The following is a 22,040-nucleotide window of genomic DNA, read 5'->3' on the forward strand; positions in this document are numbered from 1 at the left end:
CATTTCATATCCATGTTTTCTTGCCGAGATTTCTGATCTGCGATTAGTAACCGCAGATCGTGATTTTGAGCTGAATGCTGAGGGCATGGACAATTATTATTGATAATATGGTTACCTTTACATAAACAAATGAAATGTACAGTGAGAAATACAAGGACTTCCTGCACCATATCGATTTTAAGCCTTGGAAACCATTGAAGAAAGGGAGACAGATTCATTTTTGTCTACTCTATTATCTTATGATCATTGATTAACTAATTGCGGTCAGTTGGTTTCATTTCTTAGTTTTGACTTTATCAGCTTCATAGAATACTCCCTACTATATTCATGAATGATTTATACACTTGATATTAGCCGAAACCGAAAGGCCGAGAGGTAGAGCTGCACGAGGAATAGACCTAGTTCGAGCTTGACTCAAACTTGACTCGTTTATAAACGAGTTAAGTTTGAGTTCAATTGTAGGTTCAAAATGTTAAACGAGTAGAGTTTGAGTTGTAAGAACTTGACTTGGCTTGACTACATAATAAAAAATAGTTAAAAGAGTATCAACTAAATGAGTTAATCGAGTTAAACAAGTAAAAGAAACAAGACATGCTTAACATAAACGAGTCGAGTTCGATCTTGACATTGTATCGTCCAGTTGAGCGAGCCTGTTCTATCGAGCTCAACTCGAGTTTTCTTAGCGGAGCCAAGCTCAAGCTCCGCTCTACTTGTGTCCCGCCCTACTGATAAGGGCATCTAAACATGCCTTAATCAATGTTTTGGAGGCAAAATGCCATCGAAACAAACCCATAATTGTGATATCTCATTGCTAAGCTATAGATTTCAGATCAGACCATCAACTAAACTTCATAAATTTTATGATTAGCCATTATAATAGGACGAAGAAATCAAGTTACTAATGAATTACTAAAGCAATTACAACTTAAATAAAGTCAAGTGAGGTATAATGGTGGCAATATTGAGCCAAGATCCGGCTGTTTCGGTTCGGGTTTGGATTCCAAGACCAGGCCCCGATCAGGCAATGCACAGCCTCCGGCCTCTGTATGGCCGGTAGTGAAGAGGAAGACCCGAGTCAGCTGAGACAGAGGATTTGGATCCTGATCCAAATCCACCCACAACAAACCAGATCTAGTTTGGTAACACGGGTAACCCGATCCATTAGCGAACTGTTCTACCCCAGATCAAAGTGTCAAATCCACCGTCGGTTTTGCAAAATCAACGGCTGAAAACGCTCGAAGCATCCTTCCCTTATCGTCACCCGAAAGCCTTCCCACCACAAACCGAACGCTTTTAAATCCAAAAAAGGAGGAAGAGGCTGCCAATGTACAGAGTACAAAAGCAGCGAAAAATATCGGGAAAATAAAGGTCTACACTTTTAAATATCTGCAACCAAAGGGGGAGGCAAAAATGGCGGCAATCTCAGGGATTGGAGTTCGTCCTCTCCCTCGCCCGGTAGCGTTCACTCTCTCCTCGGGACCCCCTCCGGAAATTTTCAGATTTTTTTTTTTTATGCAGTTTTTTCTTACGTTTTCCTTTTCCCCTCAGAGTTTTGCTCCGAAAGAGAGCTGTTTTCGTGCGTCGGCGATAAGTAGTGGCTTGAAAATCAACGGCTCCTCCGAGGAACCGCAATCTATCCAAAAAGGTACTGTTGGTGTAGCACTTCGGTGATCTTTGCTGGTTTCGTCGGATTTAATTTGCGCAGCTGTGGAATTTTCGGTAATCGTTGTCGGCAAAGCATGCTGCATTGAGCGATATGTGAAGAGTTTGTTGTGGCGTTGTTCCTTTTCATTTTCCGGATCAGGGAAATCGATGAAGCGGTTGTTGTAGTGGTCGGGTAAGGGGATCAGATTTTTTGGAGGGATGGCTTGTGCATAATGAAGTAGCGAAGTTTGCTGAATGAGTTTTCGTTGTTTGATAGTACATTCCGTTAGGCAGAAGATTATGAAGGAATGTTCATTAGTTATCTTGAAGAGAAGGATGCCAAAGTTTTCCATATGTATGATTAATTAGGAAATTTTGGATACTTTCCCAAGTTTTGCAGCTCTTTTGGCACTGTGAATGAAGATTTTGTGTTCGATTTGTAGAGTATTCTTAACTTTCTCATTCTTGAAGTGATATTATTGAGAAATTTGATGAATTGGGGTTATTGGAATTCGAGGTGATTGGCAGGTATGGCCATTTGGAGTTCTAAGCATCATATTTGCACCTTCCGCATGCATAGAACTTCCGGCATTTTCTTGGTGAATCTTTCCTTTTTTCTTCTTCGTGCTTATGCAGCTAGAAATTTTAACTAATTTTGTTCAGAAATGGACAGAATATTCGGGGTGCGATCATCTATGTAAATTTGCCGTTTAGCGGTATTTACGTCTTTTAGTGAGAAATATTTGTTTGGATTAAAGGTGTGTCTCTATTCCAACTGACGGCTCAAATTTCTAACTCAAATGTCTGTGTTTCATGCTAAATTTGCATGATATGGGTGCCAGCCACTATAAGGAGAAGAGCGTTGCTTGGTGGTGTGGGGCTGTTGTTCACTGGCACTTCGTCTGGAACTTTTGCCTTCGCAGATGGTGGGATATTTATTCTCATTATTTTCCTTTTACGTTGGCAGTGCTAGAAGCCATCTCCTTTTATTACTACCATCTTGTTATAATGTTGGTCTTTAAGAGGTGTATTTTAACTTTTACAGAGGTGCCAGAGAACTACCAAGCTTTTGTTGATTTTTCTGATGGATACTCGTATTACTACCCCTCTGAGTGGAGGGTATGTTGCCTAAGGATTTTACACACTTTTCCTTTCAAAGCTTGATTTTGTTACAGGTTCTAGATTATGAATTCGCTCCTGGTTGAGTACAATAGTGCTCAAAGCTGCATCTTTTACCTTTCATATATTTTCTTTGTAGATGTATATATTTTTTCTTTCTGTGTTCAGGAATTTGATTTTAGAGGGCATGATTCAGCATTTAAAGACCGCACGCTGCCATTGCAAAATGTTAGAGTTAGCTTCAAACCAACTGATAAAACTGATGTGCGTGACTTGGGACCCATGGAAGAGGTTTGCAGTATGACAGTAGCTAAATTTTGAAACAAGCTTCACATTTTAGTCACTAAGATTTTGAGCATGAGTCCACAGCCACAAAAGTATGGCTTAGATTCTCATTTCCATCTTTGTACGTTCTCTGATCGTAGGATATTTTATTGTCAGGTTATTACCAATTTGGTGAGGAATATATACGCTGCACCAAACCAAAAAACACAAATATTTGACATGCAGGAGGTTAGAATTCTTCTTACATTTACCGCTTTGCAGCTTGCTATCAGTTTTATTGCAGAATCCTGTGCCTCAAATTGACGCATCAATTTTGTCTAAATTGCATCCTGTTGTCATTTTTATGCGGTCAGCATTGAATCTGGTTGAAGCTATTTTTCACATGAATTCAGTGTAAATGAAGCTCGTTTTCTTCCAAATTTCAGCATGCATCCGTATGACATCTATTTTCTTTGTATTTTTCCTATGCAGCGTGGCTTAGGGCCATCAAATGCCAATTGCCATGCTGTTTGTGTGTAACAAGTCTGCCCCATGTCAAATTGCTTACCATGCCATTTATTGTTGCACATACTAAAACTGAAGTCTTGCCCCTCGAGGGCGGCTAGTTTGTTGGTCTGAGTTGCACTTTGATCACCATGGTGTGTCAGTCTCAATCCTCATGGGTGCGTTTGGTAGAGGAAAATGACAGAGTAAGTATAGAACACTGGTGCACCTTTAAGCACTCTATGTGAAGGGCTAGGATCAGTCTATGAGCAGCAAATAGCTCATATTCTTATTAAAAGGTTGGCAAGTGATAGCTGATCACATTTTCTCTGCTTGATGGCATCTGCCAATGGATCTTTGTAAAACATTTTGCCTGTAACCACTATTTTTCAAAGGCATTCTATAGGTAACTTGACAGAAATGGTCAAGTATTGCTTGGAAGAGTTCAACATTTACAACATACCAGATCAGCAGGTGGATAAAGCTTCCGGAGACATTCTTTTTGGAGGGCATTAAAGATGCCATTTTAACCATGGGAAATGGATAAAACCCCCACTTGCTCCCTAATGGAGTTTCTGAAAATTGCCGCTTTGCATCAGTGACCTGCAGAAGTACTTTGATGGATTTTATTAAAACTGCAGTTAGTTGCTATTAACCACTCTTTTTTCCTTATCATACTAAAGGTCAGAAAGTTGAGGACATTATCCATTTCAGGCCAATCTCCTCCCCAGGAGTATAAAGGATTTTTTATAAGGTCCTAGCTGTCAGATCGAGGAGCATAATCTGCAACTGTACTTTTGCTGCGTGAATAATATGCCTTAAAGTAAGATGAACACAAGAAAATTCTGCTTGCCAGTTGCCACAGTAGCGAGGCAGTTATTTTCATGCTGAAAGTCAAAGAGGCATTTGGCGTTCACAAATGGCTGTTTTTATGATTTTGCATGCACTTATTTGGCTTTAAAGGTCATTTGTGGACTGCATTAACATGTAATCATAGAACATATGATGTCCCTTCACTTGAAAATCCGTCAAGCTGAATTTTTTTCATGCAAAGGGAACTAGGGCAATGCTGTCTCTTGTTGCCATCTCTATTCAACTTGGTATCTGAGAATCATACTTTTATTTTTAAAAAATTATGTAGAATATGGGTCTGTATCAGCTTACCCTGCTGCAGTTCGTTGATTATTTGCATACCTTTGAAATTGCCATGAGGGAAAAATCTTGCGGCCTTAGCTTGTCACTTATGCATTCTGTAAATTTGGTACTATGTGCCCTTGGTGTTGTTTTGATATGTCATTCCTGGCTGGCTGGCCTCAAATAGGATGGGGAAAATGAGGAACATGGTTTATTAATAATGTTTATTGGAAAGAAAAAGAGGAATGAATTCTGCAAGACGGTCCAAGAAGACAGGAAAATACCATTTGTCCGCATGTGTGGATCCATTTCATTTTTTAGTGCTAACTAGAGCTGCTCCGACATTAGTTGCCTCCCTTGCAACCTAACAAGGAATACTAAGCGTGATACCCAGTGCATGTGGACTAAAGATTTAGCAGTCCATATAACAATTTCGGTAATCACATTACATAACCCATAGTTGCTTTTAGAAGAGGATTTTGGTTGAGCCAAAACCAGAAAGAAGCAAATGTAGATAGCAGTGATTGAGGGCCTGAGGCCTTTCACAGTGGCTCCCTGTGAGAGGGCAAGCTGTCAAGTACATCTGACTTAATAATTTTCTTGTCCTTCAGCACAGAAAATTTTATATTCGTCATCTTCACCTTGTTCAAAATATTGAAAACAAAATCAAGCATCCGTTTGTAGTATTTGGATATTTGCTACTTATTTCAGGTAAGGTGAGGTACGATCGCATCATTCACAATCGCCTGAATGAGCTTCTGTATTCATTTCTTCAACAAATCCTTTACTGATCTTTTGTGAATTTTCTGGTTATTCTTTGCAGCGGTCAATCGATGGGAAGAATTACTGGACATTTGAGTATGAAATTGCATCTTCAGGGTTTTCTCGTGCTTCTTTTGCAACCATCGCTATTGGCAACGGTATGCGTACACTTGATGCTTGCCACTCATCCTTTCCAATGGTTAGCCTTTTATACAAGCTTATTAACTTCCAAAACAAAGCAGAAAGATTATCCCATGTGTTGGTGATGTTTATAGGCACTTCCACTTTATTGATATACAAGATAACATCGGATGGTGCGATATCCTATAGGATCAGCCATCAAAATTAAAGCACCAAACTGGATAGCTTCTTTCTGACTTGTGAATAAATGACCAGAGTACGATGTGATTGCTCTCTCTCTCTCTCTCTCGTCTCTTCTGTAGGCCAACCTAACTTCTGCATTTTTACCTTCACACACATCCTCAGTTTATCTGCATTTATTCTTGTCCTTGGCATACGCATCTTGTCCTCAAAATGAATTTGCTTGCATCCCCACCAAACCTGCTTTTCCTTGCTGAACACTAGTATTGGCCTTCCTGAAGATGCTAAAATTGTGCTTTTGTTTTCAATCTTTAGCTTTCTAAGAATTTGTAAATCCAAACTCTTAGCGTTTCTCATATCTGAAGTAAATTATCTTATTGATTATATAGGCATGGACAAACTCCTTAGATGTTGCATGAATTCTTTCCTTTTTTTTCCCTCCATGATGTACTTTGCAAGGCAAATCTACTGCCTACCTAGAATGTGGACACACACAGGCCATAGTTTTGAGGTATGTTTGTTTTGGTCTATGGACAAAATCAAGCATTTCACTTGCTCAAAGAATATGATCTTTCTGTGCAATTGCTGGTTAGTAGTCCATCCCATGTAAGAAAACGAGCTACATTGTCAACTTTTGTTACAAATAACTCTTTGTCAATCATCCCTTAATTATCTTTGCATACGATTTTCTCACAATTCACATGAACCAAGTAGAACATTAAAGGAGACAAACTGTCTATTGTTATTTATTAACGAGAAACTGAGAAGCTTGATTTGAACGCTGGTGTTTAATCTTGGTGGGCAGAGCAGAGAACATTGGATATGATTGATCCAAAACATATATGCAATATCGGCCATTAATTCCAGAATCTCTAGCCCAAATAGATGGCTTTTCTTAAATTGTTCTCTATATCATTATAAGAATTTTCTAAACCATAATTAAACCTTTACATTATTGAAAGAAAAAATTCTATTGAATATCTGGAAATATCACTAACTTTCACCGTATCATGTCATCAGGAGGATTTATATAACAATTAGACGAAATTGGTGAAATGGATGTGAAAATTTTTGTTATTATCTTTGCGGTTTATCGGCATCGTGCTCAAGCACAGCTCTGTATGCTTAACTACATCTAATGAGAATTACTCTTTTGGCGCTTGTTGCATGTTCTCTACCCTACCAGGAAAATGCTACACACTTATTGTCGGAGCAAATGAAAGACGGTGGAGAAAGCTGAAGGACAGGCTTAGAGTAGTCGCCGACTCTTTCAAGATATTTGACGTCTGAGACCATTCAACTCCTGATTACGTGTTATGTAGTGGACAAAGAGCTGGGTTGGCGTCTGCAATCAGATCATTGTCTTGCTGTATATCTTGTGGCTTCACACCTACCTGGATAAATGCAACCGCAAAGTAGCGGTTTTTTCTGCTTCTAACACCTCTCTCTTTTTCTCTCTCTCTCCAAACTCTCTCGCCAAATGACGGATACACATCCTCTCGATTCGATTCTTGGAGGGCATTATCCTAATGGCATTGAGAAGTGTTAATTGGGTTGACAATTACAGCTGGAAGCAATGTCGATGGGTCTTATCCTCTCTCTCTCCCCCACACAGGTGGATTTAAGTAAAAATTTCCAAAAGATTGTGGAATTTAACACCTAGAAAATTGCATCGCCCCGCCTGTCCAAGGGCTTCGTTTGAGGCAAGAAAAGATGCCATGAGAACTGACTGGAGAATGAAAATTAAGAAAAACAAAGATCTAATGAATTATCAGCAAGATTACCCAATAGTAATTACAGCAACTCAAATTAAGAACACAGTTCCCGTGATTCTCTGGTCAACCATGCTTTGAGGGGCATATAAAATACAAAGCTCAGATGGAATACAAATTTCATTTCACAAGCTACAGATAAAGAATTTGATTATCCCACTCTCTTTTGATTTATAACAAATACATTACGAGGAAAGTGCATTCATCCTTTGTACAGAGAATGCTGGTTTCCTCAGAAAGAATGCCTTCACACACCGTCAAGCTCTCACAACCCACCACCACTCGTATCATAACGTACAAAAACCTGCTTCTAGCCTACAACAACAGCTACTCCTGAACTCAAATTCAATAATGTTACAAATCAATCAGGTCCCTTGAGTCACGTGCCTCCATAGCAAGTTCGTGATTACGGGCCCTGACCTGCCATGCTAGGAACTAGGAAGCACAAGTGATGGGATTCAAATTAAATCAGATGGCAATCGTGCTTCGGGTCATATAGCTTAGCTTACAGTAAGCGTCGTTGGCGTAGACCTTTTCCAAAGTGTGGCTGCATTAACTGCACGTACAACCCATTCATTGCCACCAGTGCATCATGCGTCCCTTGTTCTACAATGCGGCCACCATTAAGAACCACAATATTGTCCACGTGTCTCATCATCGCTGCCCTATGAGCAATTAGTATGGTTGTCTTGTTCCCCATGACCAGTGTATCTAAAGCTTCCTGCACCACTCTACTTGACTCAGATTCGATTGCAGAGCTTGCCTCATCCAGTAACAAGATGGGAGCATTTTTGAGAACTACCCTTGCAATTGCAATCCTCTGCTTCTGCCCAGGAGTCAAATCCACACCCCTCATGCCCACATGGGTGTCATAACCATGTGGCAAGCTGCTAATGAAATGGTGGGCATTGGCTATCCGTGCCGCCTCTTTCATCTCTGCCTCTGTTGCATTATGCCTTGCATATATGATGTTCTCTCGTATTGTGGTCGAAAAGATAATCGGCTCCTGCTGGATGAGGCCCAGATGGCTCCTTAACCATCTTAAGTTGAACAGCTTCAGATCTCTGCCGTCCAACAAAGCCTGCCCAGCAACAGGGTCATAGAATCTCTCTATAAGTGAGATAATTGTGCTCTTCCCCGAACCAGATACTCCTACTATAGCCACAGTTTGTCCACAGTTAACCTTGAGACTGAAATTGCTGAGTACCAACACATCTGGGCGAGTTGGATAACAAAAATCCACGTTCTTCAGTTCAAGGCTTCCATATACATTCGGTGGTTTCAGGCCACTAGTATCGTCTGAATCAATCTTTGGTAAACGGTCAATAATTTCAAATACTGAAGTCAATGATTTCCGCCGCTTCAGTATGTATGGTGCAAGACCAAACGGCTCCACAAGAGCAAAAGTGGCAAAAGAAAACACCATGTATTCCTTCAGAGCTGTCACCAGGCCAACGTGATGATGCTTGACAGAGACAGCTGCATACCATAGGAGCAGTGCATTACAAGCAAATAGCAAGAACTGTGACAACCCAAATCCAAAACCAATTGCCATCCCATGAAAAAAACTCTGAGTAAATATTTGCCCAAGCTGGACCCTGTACAACTCCGTCACTTTATTGCCAGCACAGAATGCAACTACAGTGTAAATATTTCTGACGGCATCCTCAAGGACCAAGGATGCCTTCCTGTGCATCTCCTGAATGCCTCTAGAAAATCCAGCAAGCCACATTTTCTGCAGTTCCACATTACAAAACTTTAAGTTTTTGCACACAAGGAATGAACACCCAGTGCACGAAAATTCTAAAACAGAAGACGCCAAAAGAAAAAAAATGACAAAAAACACATGAAGCTTTTGCTTAATCCACGCCATTAAATAAAAAGCATGCTTTATCCCTCCCTCTGACACCTTTCTAACAGAAATTACAGCAAATTGAGAGGCATCCATCAATAGGATGTGAAGAAACATCTAAAGGCTGTCCAGTGGAGCATATCACTGCACAGTCAGGGATGACTTCTATATCAAACTTTATATTGAACAGCAGAAAATGTACGACAAAAAGAAAATAAAGAAACCACTTCCATATATCAAACTTGAACAATGTTCTGCTCGCAACAATCCCCCTAGAAGTAGAAAAATCCTAGGAATTCGTTGAGAGTTGGAACAGATTCCCAGACGTGGTCGAACCATTAAGAAAAGAAACACATACGAACCTGTGCAATAGCAGAAAGAATAAGTACTGGTAAAGTTGCAAGTGCGACAAGTGCCACTCGCCACTGTAGCAACAGCCCAATAAGAAGTGCAACAATAACAGCTGAAGTGTCTTGGATAAATATAGAAAGACGGTTGCTGAAGGCTGCACGAACAAAAGTAGCATCATTTGCTAAGCGCATTGACAAGGTATCTGCACTGTTGTCTTCTTCATCAAACCAACCCACCTCGTTCCGCAACATAGCTGAAGTAGCCAAGACAGACAAATTAAAAGTGCACTACAAAAATTTCAACATCATGTCTTAAGTATTCAAGTCATAACTAATGGAGGACATGTTTCTATCAAGGTACCTGAGAACATCATCCTTCTAACCCGTTCTGTCATTTTTTCTCCCATTATTCCAAAGTAGAAATGCTGCAAAAAGTTTGCAACCACAGTAACAATACCCATACAAGCTATAATCAAGCACCACTTATTTACTTCAAAATGAAAATGATGTCCAGACGCTTTGTAATAAGCTGACACTATCTGTGCAATAATATACGCAAGAAGTGGATTAAATGAGCCAAATATGGCAGCTCCAATACTTCCAAGGAGTGCATAGAGCCACTCTGCAGAACTAAGCTTTGCTAGCCTCCAGAAAGAAGGTGGTTTCTGATGCTGAGAATCTCTGTTACCCCTATCTTTCAATGGGAACTCGTCAAATTGATAAAGAGGACGACTAAAAGTCTTTGAGTGTGAGCGCTCATTCTTAGGATCAGATGTCAAAAGTGGTGAAATGGGCGATTCTGGATCAGAATTAGTTGAAGTTTGCTGTTGTGCTGGATGTACATCAATTTTTGGTAATTCAGGCAATAACATCTCAAAGCTATCCTGCCTCTTTATTGAAGGTACTTTCTCTGGTGCATCTGAAGGCATCCCATTTTCAAGCATCTTTTCAGATGGTGGACTATGCGCCTTCGGTGATTCCTGTGAGTTATAACTAGTGTCCAGTTGACGCGAGCCATGGACACTGTGTGCTCTTTGAAGAGAAACTGATCTCATCATCTTAGGAGACGAAGGTTCTTGGCAACTATGACTTGCTGAGGAGTCCTTTTCTATTTGGAAAGCAGCAGCTTCTTTATAAGTTTTTATTGGAATTCTGCCATGGAGAAAGAGCAACAACATAACACTTACATCAACGATATAGATTAGGATAATACAATACAATGTCATTTGACTCTAACGAGGATCCAGGCTTAGAGAGACACAGTAACAAGGAGAGTGGTGATGCAGATGTTCATTTATGCTATGGAAGAAAATTGTCAACAATGAAAAGTCTATGTCCATGATATAGACTAGGATAATACAATACAATTTCATTTGACTCTAAAGAGGATCCAGGCTTAGAGATGCAGTAACATGGAGAGTGGCGATGCAGATGCTAAATTGCGAATCTAGTCTTCCAGCTTTTCCCTTTTTTTTCTCTTTGAGACAGACCACATAACGTGCAGTCATTCTCTGCAACTTCCTGGATTCTTAAGGTTGTTCTTTAACCTTTAATAGTTGTGTTGGAAAGGTAACAGAAATATAGATACAGTACAAATTTTTGCATAACTATGGTATTACCATTTTTGTTCCAAAAAATATTGACAGCCACAACAGTTTCTTGAAATAAAAAAAGAAATACAATAAAGGAAAAATAAGTACTTAAATAATATTATAAGGGAAAGGATTGTCTGTTATCACAATATTCTTCAGACATAATTGTTTGGACAACCATACAGGAATTGATGCCAAAGTCAGTTCATGCTAACTGCCAGAGCTAAAACCCAAACTATAACAGCTGCTCTTTACTCAAGTTAATAAAGCCATGCATATTGTCAAAAAGTCGTCGACTATCTCAGCAAATGAATCATCCTACAGGTTGCTGAGCCAAAGCTACTCTGCAAGATTATCATGAAGGACGGCCATATTTCCATGCTTTAACCCCAGAGTAGTACATAACATGGTGTATCATATGACACATCATGTAAAGTAATTATGAAGAAAAATTATGACACCTGAAACTAGTCTCAAGGGAGTAACTATGCAGCAGAGGCATAACTCAGACATGCCCCATATCATACATTATGATATGATGCAGGATGCATCTCATCCTACACCTACAAAGCTTAAAAAGCTAAAAAAGTGACATCTTTTTAATTTAAATACGAATTTCTTAAGGATAAATATTAAGTTTGTTATCAAAGAAATTCTTAGTTTCTTACACATTTAAATTAAAAATGGAATAAAATTTGGAGATGCTTTCATACAAGAACATTAGAACATTCAGCGGTTTCTTATGTCTGTTCATTTTTTTAGAAAAATAAGGCTTTATGACTATCAAATTGTTTCACGATTCCAAGAATTAAGTCATACACAATTAAAACTTAGTTACATTGTAACCCATTCAAGTACAGAAAGTAATTCAAGTGGTCAGTTTTAATTATTTCCAATGAAAGTGTGCATGTAGTAGGTAGCACATATTTCTGCTTTTTCTTATATTTACAATGATTTTTAATTTCGTTAAATATTTGTTATGATATTTTAATACTAAAAATTAACTTTTGCAAGTTTTTTAATGTTTAAATACATAACCAACTTTAGGACCAACCAACATGGGTTATGTAACGCATTTACAAATCAAGTTTAATTTCCTACATATTTACACATGTGAAGGCTCTCTCTAATTCAGTCACCTAGCAATCTAGGCAACCATAAACAGGATAAACACACACACAAGCGCACTTGAATTAAATTAAAGAGGAATTTGCATTCATGACACTAATTTTTCAGCATAATCCTGCATGTGCACATCACATTTCTGATCTCTTATGTTCCTAATTCAAGCCCCATTTTACTGATATCTGTTAATAAAGGCCTACCCAATGTTGTAAAAGGTATAGCGTAACGCGTATTGGTCGGGCCGACCTACACGCCGTATTCTAATGTATCGCAAGCGCAGGGTATCATATTGTAAAATTAATTTTTTTAATTTTAAAAATATTAAAAATCAGAAAAAAAATAGAGAAAAAATCATAAAACATCCAAAAAATAAACAAAAAAAACAGAGAAAACAGAGAAAACCAAAAATCCTTCTTTCTCCAAGCGTCCCACCGTTCCCACTACGAGAAAACTTCTTCACTGGCTAGTAGGCTCCCCCAAATCGATGAATCCTCAGTGATTTCTGATGAAAATGCGCAAAATCTTTCCCTCCCACGCCTCTTGGAGTCTTTAGAAACAAGAGAAGAGAGAGACGAGTGTTTAAACTTCAAAACATAATGCAAAATGGGGCCGTCAGGCCCCTTTTTTGCATTTTTCTCCGTATGGTACGATACGGATTACGGGGGTGTATCGCCCATATCGTATGTTACGGCACCCATATCATACGATACAAGCGATATGCTTATGACACATGAGCGTATCGTGTATCATAAGTGTACCGTATAGGTTTTCTAAATCTATATGGTGTGTATCGTACGATAAGAATAACAATGGCCCTACCTTCGCTAGCAGCCTTTAACTTATAACGAGCTAAAATTAAATGTGCTTCCTTTTCTATAACAAATGAAGAGAACTTCTTAACTTAACAGAAGAATGTCGGAAAGTACAAAATTTCACATGTTTGAAACTTTGAGGCCTTTTTGGCAGTTGCCAACAGAAAATGAGGCCCATATAAGGAAAATCGGGTGAGGTCTGTATTTGAAATCATGGCCAAAGCAGTGGGAATTTCTCTGACATAAAATAAAAATAACAACCACAACACTGAAAAAAGGGGACATCTAATACTAAACTGAAAAGCTGACCTCTTAGGAAGTTTGGCTGCTTCTTCACATTTCAGAAGCTCCGCATACAAGCCATCTGCAGCTAATAATTCATCATGTGTACCCATTTCCACAAGCTGTCCCTCTTCCATAACAGCAATATAGTCAGCATTTCGGATAAGACTAAGCCGCCGAGCTATAATGATCGTTGACCGGCCCAACATGAGAATATCCAGAGCCTCTTGAACTGCCCTCTCTGCCTCAAAGTCAAGCCCTCCAGTGACCTCATCAAGAAGCAGAATGCATGGGTTTGATAGAACTGCCCTAGCAACAGACAGCTTTATCTTTTGTTCTTCAGTCAACGTCAAGCCAGCCCTACCCACCTGAGTAGAAAAAAAAAATTCAACATATTTGCCAACGTAAAAACCTAGCAATGGTTTATTTACCTGAGTATCGTAGCCTCTGGGAAGTGAGCTGATAAAAGTATGTGCATGTGCAATCTTTGCAGCCTCTTCTATCTGATCATCAGTAACAGTTGACCGTCCATATGCAATATTCTCCTTAATGCTTAAACTCAAAAGGGCAGGCTCCTGGGTAACCAGTCCAATCTGACTCCGCAACCACTCCAATTTGAGACTTTTGATGTTTTCTCCATCTAAAAGGACTTCCCCTAAAACAAACATAAAATAAAAGTTCAGAGGATTCTGGAAATAGGCTTATAATCTTTTAACATAACAAGATGGTGAATGGTGCTACCTAAAGTAGGATCATAGAAGCGCTCCATTAGAGGGATGATACTGCTCTTCCCTGAGCCATTTCTGCCAACAAGAGCCACTGTTTTTTTTGCAGGGACAGTCAAATAAAATCCACTTAAGATAGGGATCTCTGGCCGAGAAAGGTAGCTAAAATAGACATTACGAAATTCAATGTTCCCCTGTACTGAATCTAAAGTACATCCTTCCTGATCCACACTGGAAGTTGAACGACTTATCATCTCATAAAGTCTATATGCAGCAATTCTCCCCTGGTCGAACGAATAGAAGTTTGTTGCTGCTTGATTTAATCCACTGAAATATATCATCAAGAGAATGGATCAACGTACACGAAATAGACACACAGACCTTATAAAAACCATGTGGACAGGCAATACGGAAAGGAAGGCTATGCTTACAGGCCACTCAAGATCACGGCAAAAAGAGCAGTAATTATTTCACCTCCATTGGCTTTCTTATGTGAAATAAGATAACGACCAACCCAAAGTTCTAATGCACATGAGCATATGGCAAGGCCATAAGTAAAACCAAGTCCAAGGCCTTGGACAAGACTAATTAGTATTCCATATCTAAGCGTTGCTTGAAGTGAAGTTGCATAAGAATACTTTGCCAATGTCTCATTTGTGAATGCATATAAGGTCCTTATGTAAGCAACTGCCTGCACACATTAGCATGTCGAAATTAATCCATCAATGCACTGTGGCAGTGATCACAATATAACAGGAAACCACCTACATTAACAAATTACAAGAAATTTTTAAAACAGAATTATCAATAACCAGTTTAACAACAAATCAACCCTATCAATGCTGTTTATTCAAAGGTCACACGTATGTAGAGCCGCAAATAAAGTCCTCCATACTCGATAATAAGACATCAATACATGAGAAGATCATCTTTTCAAATACTCGATAATAAGACATCAATACATGAGAAGATCATCTTTTCAAATACTCGAAGTCCTCCAGTAATGTCTAGTTCTCTAACTTGCCTGTGGCTGTGAACTTACCTTAAAGTTTTAAATAAATAATAAAGATGAGACTTAGAAGGTACTTCATGTAAAATATCATGTTTACAATATCAATGTGAATGTGAAATCATCCAGAGGAAACAAGGCGACTGTGTAGGGAAAGGAAGCAGCCCTTGTTCCACACTCTCATGCACTTGGGATTATCATTTACATTTACAAGTAAACTAAGATTTTTCCAATTGACTGTTCTACATTCTTTTACTGGATAATATGTGCATAACATTATTTTCAGAAAGGTTTTCCTGAGTAGCTTCCATAGAAAATTTCAGACACTAAAATACTTAAAACAGGATACTAAAATAGAATAAAAAAATAAGTAATGAGATAGTATATCTTCAAGTATTTCCCTTGCAAAAATATAAAGAGATAAATTGAAAAAAAATACTTTTACATATATATCAGGAAAAAAAAGTTCAGAAGTACAAAGGACCTTTTCAAACAACTAAGAAACATATATCAAAATATTTCTGTTTTGGAAATAATTAGCCAATATCGTGGGTTGGCTTCAAAATGGTACTAGTATTATGGTATTTAAAGCATCCACTAAGACAGGATTTTGGACAACTGTTTTGAAATGTTTTCTATTCCCAAAAGAAAAAGATTGTGAGAATGGTTCTCAAAGAAATAAAAGAAGTTTAAGTCCTCAATTCAAACAATCCCCACAAGAGACATCAGTTTAAAATGCTATATACCGTGGAAGAGGTACTTCCACAATGCAACATCACATCACTAATAGTAATACCACTCACACCAGGAAAGCATGCCCAGATAGACTTGAAATGTCCCTTTCTTCATAGCTCCCAGAAACCTCTGTAGAATAACTGTTCATTACTGTTTATAACTATAAATGCTTTCTATCAAAACGACATGAGCATGTACCACTTAAAAAAGAGTACTTGAAGAGATTCCTATACACAAGTACATGTCAACACATAAAATATGGCAAATACAATGTGCAACACCTGAGCTGATATGTCCAGCCGTGGTAAAAAACCAACCAAAAAAATGTAAATTAGAAGACCAGGAAACTATGTCACAGTGGTACGTGGGATATGCAGTGGTACGTTTGGATCAATTCCAGGTCGGAACTGATCCAAATCATATTTTTTCAATTTTTCTTACATTTTAATTTTTGTTAATTTATTTTATGCTTTATGAGATTATTCGTAGAAATTATGAAAGAAACTATCAAAATTTGTCTTAATAATGTGTTATATATATATACATACACACTTTTGTGTGTCATACCCCCATACCAAGATTTTCTAAAATTGTTGTATCCATACCCGTACCTATGTGACATAGCCAGAAAAGGATTCTCAATTTTGCAGTAAAACACAAAAGAAGTGAGTGATGCGTTGATTCAAGAGGCAAGTTATAGAAGTGCAATCAATGCAAAGACATGAGTAACCTGCTCAGCAATACTGGCAGCTTCAGCATATGCATCTTGAATATTTTCAGCAAGCCTATGCAAAAATATATTTGATATTCCTCCCGCTGCAACAATGAGGGGGCCAGTTGCTAGAGTAAGAAGTGCAATTTGCCAGCTGTTAACTAAGCCAATCACAAGACCGCCAACAAAAGTTGCCATGTTGTGGATATAGTTACCAACCTGTAACAGAATATCATTATCAGAAAGAAAACAAACTGAGGCATGAGATAAGCATGTAATAATAAAACAGGAGATCTCCACAAAGTCAGTACATTGCAAAATAAATATTAAAGGCATAGAACGTACTTTCTCACTGATAGCAGACTGGATAAGCAAGACATCACTCAATACTTGACTGACTATGTCACCATTGTTCCCATATGTGTCAAAAAAACTCATGTCCTGGTTTAGCAACACTTGGACATACTTTGACCTTATGACAGCAGTTTGCCTTTCACCAGTAAGAATCCAGCAGGAGACCTCTGTTAGGAGTTGGGATAAAACATGTAAGATTTTCAAATGAATGAAGAGATCAGCAACATCACTGGGGAAGGGGGGAAAAAGAAAAGCCCTGAACGCACCTATCCATCCAGCAGCAAAAACAGCAACAGCTATGTAAACGATGTTTAGAGCATGCTGGAGAAACAAACAATGATGATCATTTATCAGAATAGGTACCAGGAAACATGCTGCCCGTACAAAATGTGGTAATGATTATGTGGCATGCTAATAATCAAAGAGAAAGAAAGAAAAAGGAGAACACAAAAAACCTTGGGCATTCAGGAAAATTTGAATAACCAATACAAGTAGACAATAAACAACAAAAACCAGGGGCAATCAGAAACATTTAAATCACCACTATAAGTAGACAACAAACCACAACATGTACATGACTGGCATATGCTAATACTTCTCAAAAAAAAAAAAAAAGACTATTCAAAGGACTGAAATTGGTAATGAAAAACAGAATCTCAGGGGTGGTCTTGATAGAAAAATAATGACTATCTAAGATGGCAATAGAGAATTGGCATGACATTCGTGACAAAAATCAAAAAAGGGGGAAATTGTCAATCATGAAGTCAGTGAATAGCCCTGAAGAATAACCATTTGATTTGGAAGAGGAGAGACATACTAGACAAAAACAAAGGTTCATCAAGCAAAACACGTCAATCATGTGAAAGCTAAAATCAGCAGCAGAAAAACAGCTATGATAAACTAACTTTCAAACGAACAATCATAAAAAGCTGGCTTAGTGATCTCATATTTAGCTTGAAACTCACTTGCTATACAATTGTACGTACCAACAATTATAATCCATTGACCAAAACACTTTTCAGCGAATAAGAATATTTGGATCTTTAAACCATTGAACAAAAAAAAATGAGAGAACAGAGTGATGCCCTTGTTTTGCAAATGAAAGTATACTAGATGCTAACTGTAATCTGTAGATTCTGTACCATTAGCACAATTCAGCAAAATTCTTAGCGGTCAGTTATTTACTTGTGAACAGTTGAGTCATTATAAAAGATTTACAGAAATAGACTCACAGACAAAAGAGACATATAAAAAAAATCCTGTTGGACAAATTCTTGAAAAGAATGCTTCCACACCAGGTCTTGTTTATCTGTTCTTTTTTTGAAATGGTTAGAGAATCCTCCAAGATTCCTGTGGAAAACCCCAGGCATCCCTCCCCTGCACCCCAAGAAAGTCTCCTTGAGGCTTCAGGCCTGCTGCAAGTGACACATAACCTGAATATCAAACTCTAGATCCCATATAACTTGCATGTCAATCAGTATGGTGTTTGAATCCCTATCACTAGCTTTAACAAATGCCTAAAGGGGAGGAAAGAAAAGTCAAACGCTTGCTATTTATCCTCATTAACTAGTTGCAGCACATCTAAAACTCCCAGCATGTCATAGCCAAAACGAAACCTGTTAGCCTTATAATTACAGTTACATGCCAAAGGACAAAGAATGCAAATATTTGTCAACATCCGCAGGATAAGAAAGAAACATCACCAAATTTCAATAAAAAATCAATTTTCCTTCTGAAAAGAATTGTGCAGCATGTCATTTCGAAACAACTATTGAACCTAAATTAAGATGACAAGCCAAACAACAAAGACAAGATTCTCAACCTCATCCAATAAAAAACATCATAAGTAGTAACCCAGCTTAATCAGTCACTTTCAAGAAAAGTGAGAGTTACGCTCCCCATACACTTGAACCCTTATTTTGCCTATAATATAACAAGCATAAGGATTGACATCAATATTGTTTTCACTTTTCAATAAGTACACACTTAAAAATCATGCTGCAGCCTACAGCAACCAGCACATTCAAGAGGTTGAAACTGAGGTCAAATCATCTTGCATTCATTTTTTTCTTTTTTATTATGACAGCATGTAAGAAGCATCCCTACGAGTCTACGACTCAGGTTCCACCACCAACAAAAGATGAGACCTAGCACTTTTAATGTTTTAAGAACTGTTATCTGAACCTTTAAAGAATAAAAGAAGAATTATGTCCATGTACGAAGTTTCAGGGAAGCCTATATTAGCAAGAATGTAGACAAAGGCCCAACAGAGGTACATGCCAAAAACAGCTTCCTTATGCTAGCTCACAGGCATGACTTACATCTAACAGATTAGAACTGTGATAACATTTCAATTTGCAATTTTACTGTGTCCACATCTTGTAGAATGTAAGTTTATCTTCGCCAACAGCAGTCTTGTAGAAATCCTAGCTTTACATTCTGTCCCTCGTTTATTTATGTTCTAAATTTAGAGCATTAGCAAACGAATTTCTAGATTGCATAAATATGTAACATAGAAGCAAGAAATTTAATAAAAAAGGAGATTAGTCAAAGATGAGCAAAGTGGATGACACACTTTATTTTAACTTCTAAATTTCAGCTAAAAATAGGCCAATGAAACCAACAGAAAGTCGCAAAACAGCGCCAAATGCATCACTGATTACAAAATTTCATGCAAAGGATGAGAAGAGGAAAGCACATGCTTGCGGGGTGAAAAATATCCAACAACTTTTACTTTAAAAAGCAATTCAAAATTTTGGAAACACCCATTCCTTGCTGGAATCAGCAAAAAAGAAAACGCTACCAAAAAGAAATGAAGAAAAATCTCCACCTTCTTGAATTCGTCGAACAGCTGATCAGGGGGCAAATGATCAATCCGCAGAAGGTTGATCACCTTCCCAAAGAAGTGCAAATAAACGACAAGGGCCGCTCCATGAGCTGCAGCAGCCAACGAGCCAACGATCATTAGCACCCAATCAAACCCATCTGCACAAGCAAACAGTCTAGAGAACGGCACGGCAGCGGGTGGGGGTTCAATCTCCTCCTCCGCGTCGAGCTCCGCATCATCTTCCACCGCAAGTGCTTCCGCGTTCGAATCCAAGTAAGGGGAAGGCGACTCCGGCGGCTCCGAAACCTCTGACACTGGGGTGAGCGGCTGTATATGCGGCGGCGACCACCCGAACAAGCCCCTCGACATCATCTTTCCACCTTCTTCCCCCTACAATTTCCTCTCACATCGAGTAACAGAAACGCCAAAACCCTAAAACCCGTCAACCAAAACACACTCCCACCAGCCACTCGTCCTTCAGACGAAATCCATGACCACTAAGAGACAGAGCATCTGCACCTTGCAGTCTTCTCATACATTTTCCAACTCACAGACAAAAACAAAACCCCAAACCACCACCCCGCATCAAACCCCGCGCCATAACGGCGAACTAAATCATCCCGGAAGAAACAAAGAACCTATGCATAATCAACTCCAGTGAGACAAAAACTCGGAAAGAACCCAAATCAAACACGTTCCTTCAAAGACGCAAACACCAAAAAGCACCAAACCCTAACTCCCAATCTCCCCAAACGCACACGCACAAGCCCCTCTCCAACCAAAAAAGCGCCAAAAAAGAAAGCAGACAAAAAAGAAAAAACAGGAAAAAGGCAGAGCCCGAGAAGAAGAAACCCCTCACTAACCGCAGGCCTAGCGCAAAACCTAGGGCTAAAAGGAAGACCACCACGAAGAGAAATCCAGAAGTCTAGATTCTCACTCTCCAAAGACTCACTGTTCGTCCCCCTTCCTCCTTCGCTCCAATCCAACCCAAACCAGACGCCTCCGAGATCCGGCGACCGAGTCAACGGAGAGGCAGCAGACAAAGACCCGAAAGTGGGAGCCGCGCCGGAAAAATCTGGTTCCGCCGACGGGACTCCGGCGACTCGGGAAGAGTGTGAGAGCTCCAACGGAAACAGTCTTCGCTGGCGTCCACTGAGCGAGAATGAGTCCTTTGTGATTAACGTTCACGCTGGAGCCATCATTACCATCATGAGCCCAACGCGCGCACCCCTACACACACACGCGCGACCCCCGTGTGAATCCCAACCATCTCAATTTAAATTTCTAAAGGAATCCGGCGGCGCAGGAGCAAAACTACGTATCTCATAGTAACAAAAAGTCTTTAACTTTAGCTCGCCACGTGAGCCACATGTTGTCTTCTTCCCAGGCTACTCCCTACTCTGCAAAATAATTTCCAGAAGAACGCTAATTGAAATGAGGGCTTGATCTTGAAGTTCAAACATTTGTCTTCTCGCTTTTCCTTTCGCTTCGAAGTTTGAATTTGACTGGTCCGGTGGTTTAAGAAACACGAACGTTTTTTTTTTTCTTCTTTTTCACCTTTTTCTCGCTTCGCTTTTTCCATTAGCTGTGTAAACAATAATGGGCAGTGAAAGTGATATAAAGGGACGGGATTCGGGTATATTACCGAATCCGAACCAGTAAAGTCGACTGCTTTCGTGATTTGGATTTAACTGGATTCAGAATCTCAAATCAAGATCCGAAAAGGTCGCATCTTGGATTTGGGTCTCGGATACGATCTGATATGAATTTTAATTGGTTGATGCTTTTATATTCATTAATTATCATATTTATTTGATCATTTATAGGTGCTGATGGAATCAGATAGCGGTTTAAAAGGGAAATATTTGGATCTAACGTATGACGCTCATAACGTATGATGCAATGTTGTAAACTCCTGAATCAAAAGTATTGAGAAATTTTATTTTCATAAAAGCAAATGAAAAAAATATGTAGACTAACTATAAGGAATCATCTTCATAGTTGATTTTTCTGAAGTAGATGATTGAGAGGAAACCAATAAATATAAGATATTTTATTGGTACAGTATTCATTAACAATTCTCTTCTCCTTTTTTTTTTCAACCATTGGACTTGGAATTATCAATAGTCAGCCATTTCAATTAAG

The 22,040-nt window shown here is 38.9% G+C and overlaps 2 protein-coding genes across 2 annotated transcripts; one reads left to right on the plus strand and one right to left on the minus strand.

Annotated features, from left to right (window-relative positions):
* Window positions 1-1,410: 1,410 nt before the first annotated feature.
* Window positions 1,411-7,038, plus strand: LOC116254387 (photosynthetic NDH subunit of lumenal location 1, chloroplastic). The gene is made up of 7 exons (XM_031629767.1): window positions 1,411-1,455; window positions 1,549-1,645; window positions 2,487-2,570; window positions 2,690-2,763; window positions 2,932-3,054; window positions 5,489-5,585; window positions 6,935-7,038. The coding sequence occupies exons 1-7, from the start codon at window positions 1,411-1,413 to the stop codon at window positions 7,036-7,038; spliced, it is 624 nt and encodes a 207-aa protein (XP_031485627.1).
* Window positions 7,039-7,609: 571 nt separating this feature from the next.
* LOC116255124 (ABC transporter B family member 6-like) lies at window positions 7,610-21,094 on the minus strand. The gene is made up of 11 exons (XM_031630882.2): window positions 19,899-21,094; window positions 17,335-17,389; window positions 17,060-17,235; window positions 16,733-16,933; window positions 14,690-14,949; window positions 14,275-14,585; window positions 13,965-14,188; window positions 13,561-13,901; window positions 10,084-10,874; window positions 9,735-9,976; window positions 7,610-9,255 (listed from the first exon to the last, which is right to left on the minus strand). Exons 1-11 carry the CDS (start codon window positions 20,265-20,267, stop codon window positions 8,026-8,028), a joined length of 4,200 nt encoding a protein of 1,399 aa, XP_031486742.1. The 5' UTR covers window positions 20,268-21,094; the 3' UTR covers window positions 7,610-8,025.
* Window positions 21,095-22,040: the final 946 nt, after the last annotated feature.

Source organism: Nymphaea colorata, chromosome 5, assembly GCF_008831285.2.
Source record: "Nymphaea colorata isolate Beijing-Zhang1983 chromosome 5, ASM883128v2, whole genome shotgun sequence".
Taxonomy (NCBI): Eukaryota; Viridiplantae; Streptophyta; class Magnoliopsida; order Nymphaeales; family Nymphaeaceae; genus Nymphaea; species Nymphaea colorata.